Source organism: Nannospalax galili, unplaced genomic scaffold (genome assembly GCF_000622305.1).
Source record: "Nannospalax galili isolate Female #2095 unplaced genomic scaffold, S.galili_v1.0 scaffold329, whole genome shotgun sequence".
Lineage (NCBI taxonomy): Eukaryota > Metazoa > Chordata > Mammalia > Rodentia > Spalacidae > Nannospalax > Nannospalax galili.
In genome coordinates this window covers 692,601-698,676 of record NW_008360321.1, presented here as the reverse complement: position 1 = coordinate 698,676, position 6,076 = coordinate 692,601, and the positions used below count along the sequence as shown (strand labels likewise).

The 6,076-nt window shown below is 41.6% G+C and overlaps 1 protein-coding gene across 1 annotated transcript in view; it reads right to left on the bottom strand.

Annotated features, from left to right (window-relative positions):
* Positions 1 to 632: 632 nt before the first annotated feature.
* The window catches only part of Il17f (interleukin 17F), a 6,180-nt gene continuing 736 nt past the window's right edge, over positions 633 to 6,076 (bottom strand). The window contains exons 2-3 of the mRNA XM_008825230.1: positions 1,812 to 2,032; positions 633 to 870 (exon numbers count right to left, since the gene is read on the bottom strand). Of these exons, the coding sequence (XP_008823452.1) occupies positions 633 to 870; positions 1,812 to 2,032 (459 nt within the window). The remainder of the gene's footprint in view (positions 871 to 1,811; positions 2,033 to 6,076) is intronic.

Below are 6,076 nucleotides of genomic sequence, written 5' to 3'. Positions count from 1 at the left end.
CAATGCTCTGATGGGGAAGTATGAAAAACAAATGACAAGTCTATAGAATTTCAAAATCTTTAGGGCTCTAAGGTCCTGGGATGCAAGCCGAAACTAGAAACAAATACTTTAAATATTTTTAATTGACAACATTTTATTACATAATTAATGAATATATTAACTTTCTGCTAACACTTTATATAATCAATAGGTCATAAATATACGGACAGTTCCTTTATGAATATAAATATCTAGTTCAGGACAACCTCATTTATATGTAACAAATGTTTTCTATAGATTCATGTACCAGATGCTTATCCCCGCGCTTGCCAGCCCACCCTCTGCTACACAGGCCCTCCCATACATTCTGATTGTTTTCTGCATTTCCACCGGAAACAGACCCATTTCACAGCATTCCACAGGGATAATACTGATCAGAGTGAGAGCTTGACAAGGAGGTGATATCACACAACACAAGGAGAGTGGACCAAGGGCACCTTACTTAATTCTCCTCCATTCACTTTCAGCGTTTGAGACATTGAAACACAACAGGGCTGGTCATAATTCTGAAAGCATGCCAGAAAGTTAACACTATATCTAATACAGAAGTTTGAGAAATCCGGACGTTTGCAGACCACTGGAGAGCCACGCCCTCAGCTTTTCCGGTGGACGATGGGAGTGACACAGGTGCAGCCAACGGTCACCCGCATCTTCTCCAACCGGAAAGAATGAGAGCAGCCCTGGGACTCCCTCCGAAGAACCAGGATTTCTTGCTGGATGGCAACGGAGTTCATGGAGCTGTCCTCCTGCCCCTGGGCGTTGATGCAGCCCGAGTGTCTGCACTGGGCTTCCGCAATCTCCGAGGGGAAGCGGTGGGGGTCTCGGGTGATGCTACAGGAGGAACAAGCAAAGCAGCAAAGTGAGACCTGGGAGAAGACAGGAAGCGAGGAAGGGCCAGCAGCACTGGGTGTTCACCTCTAGGGGGCAGTTCTGAGTCACACAGGGCTGCAGCACAGGCTGTGGAAGCAGGCAGCCTGGATTGATAGCCTCAACTGCAGCAGCTGAATAATTAAGCCTTGGGTGTCTCAACTACAGAATGGGGATTCTCACATATCATTCCCTCATAGAGTCTTATGAGGATTTTCAGTGATATGAATGCATATAATATACCCCAATAATAATGTTAGGGTTTGGCTAATGTTTGATCTTGATTTTATTTGTATTAATATTATAATCATTACTCATTCTTTAAGTAGAGATTAAACATTCATAGTAGGTCTCCCAATATACAATGTGTAAAACTTACTTCTTGGAAGGAAAACCAAAGCCCTAGAGGTCTGTGAATCCAAAATGTCTCTCAGTTTCTCCCTCGAAAAGAAGGCAGCAAAGCGTCTCTCACAGTGCACAGCCATCTCTTGAACAGAACTATGCAGCAGCCCCAAAGCACAGCATTGTCCCTGGAATCTGTTTTTCTGCATGTATTTGGAGAGCATATGTGTGTGCTAAGTGTTCCCAGGGCCTATATCTTGGGACAGAAAAATCACCAGACTATACCCTGGCTGTATTCTATGCACCTGGCATTCAGTTCCCAAACTGGCCTTTCTTCCACATTCCTCTTACCTTCACTCACCAAAGAGTGATGTCTAATCTGAGTAGATCCTTAAACTGAGCGATAGAGTAAGGCCCCATCGCAGAAAGAATGAATGTGAATCTAGACATGGTGGGCCATAATCCCATGCATAATCCCAGCATTCAGAAAGCTGAGCTTTACAATATAAAGTAATTTGACCTGTTTGTCAAAGGAATGTGTAGATCTCTCTCCCTTGACTTACTTGTAATCCCATGGACTAGTGGAGCGGTTCTGGAAGTCATGTGAGACTTGGAGGCCCTGGTTTTGATTGAAGATGCGAATGTCAACTCTCACACTGTTATCCTCCAGAGGAGGGCAATTCCCAGGCTTCTGGAGGGCAGTAACCCCTGCTTTGGGGATTTTCCGGGCTGCCACTTCCCTCAGGAGGGCAAGTCCGAAAATCAACACTAGCAGGGACTTGACCTGGAAAATAGAGGAGGTTGTAGTTGGTTAGAGCCCTGGGGATGCTTGCTGGCAGGAGATGTGTACTGTAGTGGAACTCAGGGGGGAGGGTGTCACTATGAAATAAAGGTTTCTTTCTCGCTACATCTCAGGTCATCACTTGGTAATAGGAACAGTCATCCTAAAGTTATCAGAGTGAAAAACTGATAACTTACCTCAGTCAACTGGTGATTAAAGCTCTCTTGTCTTTCTTTCCAACCTCATATTTCACAAATCATTCCTCCTACACATGCCTCCTCTTAGAATACACTACTCCACGCTGTCAATTGAATCCCAGCCTTCCATCAATCTCCCACCCTGATTTAATTCAATTAAAAATATGTTTACCACCATTAAACAATTTATCATTTATCACTCAAGCATTTTTTAACATTCTCTGAAAAGATGGTATCCATGTTCTTATCAGTCTCACACCCATCAGATTGTAACTCTCTAAGAGATTGTGCATAGCAAGAGTGCTCCATAAAAACTTTCTGAATGAATGAAAGAATGGGTGAGTGAATGAATGAACAGAACAACACAGTTCAATTAAACAATGTAGCTAAGCTCCCCGCATTAAGAAAAACATTATGCAAAACTAACCATAGCAAATTTTCAATTATCTATGCTAATTGAAAGAAGCAGGGACACTAATGGTGCATGACAGCAGAGACTATGGAACCCATTTCTCTCAGTCTGGAATATATATATATATATAATATATATATATGTATCAGTTTATCTGGTGTTACACAAACATACAAGGAAAGTGCTTTGTGAAGTCCTAAATGCAAGAAAAGCTATAAATCTCAACAGCTTCCCTTTGTTCCAAATATCCTTTGCCCTTGCTAACATCACCACTGACCGTCACTGGAGATGGACAAGACCATGGTAATGAAGAAGGGTTGAAGCTGAGTGGCTTTTCTTTTCTGGGCTCCATATTATTCAGGTTCACATTCTCCAGGTAAGTAGGTGATTAGACATGCTGGTTCCCCCCTTTTACTTTACACACGCTGGAGGCAAGGAATACAAGAGCCAACAGGAAGGTCATGATGCCAACCATCTGTGCTGAGATGGCTGGCGAGGCATTGAAAGCAAGATGCAGGGTGAGGCAGATTTGCCTTCAGGTAATCAGCAGTCACCTACTTTCTTTATTATTATTTTTATTTTATGTGTATGGGTGTACTGCCTGTATGCATGCAAATGCACCTGTGTCATGCAATGTGCCTGGAGGTCAGAACAAGGTGTCAAATTCCCCTGGAACTGGAATTACACACAGTTGTTAGCTGTCATGTGGGTGCTAGGAACCAAACCTGGGTTCTTACAACAGCAGCCAGTGTTCTTAACCACTGAGCCATCTCTCCAGCCCCAGCAATCACCTACTTTCATCTCCACAATCATCCATTCACTCAACATCTAGTTCCTGATGCTACAGTATGGAAGTTCAGGGTGCTGTCTCTAGAGTCAACTGCGCCATTACTCAGTGCAAGGATTCACCTAACTGATTCAATTTCCTCCACCAGAGAATGTGAAAGACTAAATGCAAGGATTCTCATAAAACATAGATCCCTGTGAGTTTGTGGTAAGAATTTGATAGTTAGTAATTACTGACATTGTATTAATGTGACACAGTACACGAGACAGCTGTGGAACTGAGCTCCAGTACCTTGAGTCTTCACAAAGTGCTGTAAGGTTTAGGAAACTTAGTAGAGAGAACTTCAATAAGAAGGTCCTCGGACAGCTTTAGTAAATTCCTCCTTTGAGTTTTCTCTTTCCTTGTGAGTATCACATTCACTGAATCTAATTTTCATTATCAAGGTTTAAAGTAACTCTGGCTTGGGGTTATATGACTTAGTAATAATTACCATGCTCCCAACAAGTCATTACTATTTTTATTAATACTTGAATATTCTTGAAGTATTTTATTTTTTTCTTTTAATATTTTATTATTCTTATTTTATGTGTATGCATGTATTGCCTGCATGTATTAAGTTCACCCTTGCCATGCAGTACCCACAGAGGTCAGAAAAGGAGGTTGAATTCCTCTGGAACTGAAGTTACAGATGGTTGTTAGCTGCCATGTGGGTACTGGAAATTGAACCTGGGCCCTCTGTAAGAACAGTCAGTGCTCTTAACCACTGAGCCATCTCTCCAGCTCCTTCTTGGGAGTATTTTAAAAATTCCTGTCACAACACTCGATTCTAACAACTACCTCATGAAGTAGACAGAACTCATCCTAATTATCCAACCAGCTAGGTTAAGGGCTTAGGTCTGAAAGGCAATAACCAACCTGGCGCAGTTTCCCCTCTTCTTAGTACCTTAGCCACTGAAGGTCATTACTATTATTATTCACATTAACTCTAGCTTTGTCTCAATACAGCAGCCAAGCATTTTAAATAGCCTGACGACTGAATCAGAACAGCAGAGGTATTGAAGGTTATATGGCTGTTTTCCAGAAAAACACAATATCAACAAATCACTGTTTGCTCCATGAAACTGCAGTAGTGCTTAGCCATTATGTAATACAGAGCAGGGACTCTGGGAAGGCTGGGGCTGGGTTTGAAGAACAATATGTACAGCACTTCTTTCCAGAGAAGTTTGGAGTGTTTTAGAGGCTTGAATTATATGCCACCTAACATGCAGGTTAATAGATATGGTTCTTGGTCTTTGAATGGGAAACAGGTCAAAGAGTGCCCAAACGGAAGGTAGGCAGTCACAGTACGGGAACCTTCTCAGCTTAGCATTGTACCTCACACTGAACAGTTTGGAGAACATCTGCACATATGTCCCTACACTTACCTGTAAACTGCACTCTCCCCATGTAGGAATGGGCTACAGAACCGAGTCAGCTCCCAGATCCATCCAAATCTACCTCAGTTACTCACTGGGCATGTCCTCTCTGCTTGTTCCTGACAACTCCTAATCCTACCCCAGGGTTCCGTGCATTGTCATGCTTCTTGATGAGAATCCAACAGCTTTATTCAAAGAAATAGAAATGGTTTGTAACATAAGACTACCCAAAGATCTACTTGGATGCAATCGCTTTGCCTGAGAATTATTCAGACAAGCATACTGACTTGGAACCAGAAAACCTACATTTATACCTCAGTTCTTACATTTGCAGTGCTAAGTGATAGTAAACAAAAAACACATAATTTGGCTGTTTTCCATTATATAATGGGAAAAGTATTCCTTATCTACTTCAGTGGGTTAATGAGAGTCTCAGGGGTAAGAATAACACTGAGCCAGGCATGGTGGCACACTCCTGTGATCCCAGCACTCAGGAGGCTGAGGATCGCTAATTCCACACCAGTCTGAGTTGCATAGCAAATTCGAGACCAGCCTGTGTTACATAGGATATTCCTGTCTCAAAAAAAATCCCAATAATATTAAGAATTAAGATTTATTGAATGCTTTTGCTACCTTTATCTCATAGCAAATTACGATGGTCAAATTAACTAAATGCTAAGCATGCGTGATCTGCCTTATAAGTGTAGATTCATCTCAATGGTAACAATTGATCCCCCCCTCAAAAAAATGTCATAAGGAATTTGTTCCACTGTAGAGTTGAGGAAATTAAAATGCACAGAGGGAATATGACAAGTCCTGCACTTAGCAGGTTGTAGAGCCAAATCTGTCTGACTCCAAACCTTCATGTCCCTAAATAATAGACATTTGTTGTACCTCTAAAACAACATACAAATCTAAAGTGCCGTCTTTGCTGTATACTATGAGCCATTTATGAAATTCAGGGTGTTTTATGCTGTAAGGTTTATACAAGGAGAGTTAGAGGAATATCTAACCCAGTAACATGGTGTGTGATTTCCTAAGCCTGTTTCTGTGTGCCTCTATAGGTTTTATCTGACTAATAATAGGCAAGAGTCCAGTCTTCTAGCACATTAACATCCCACTTGCTTCCAAAAAGAATAAGCAATACAAAACAAATGAATTAATCAGCTATCAAAGGTATAGGAAACCTCTACTTCAGGAACTGTTCAAAAGTTCAAAACTGAATGGTTTTACTTC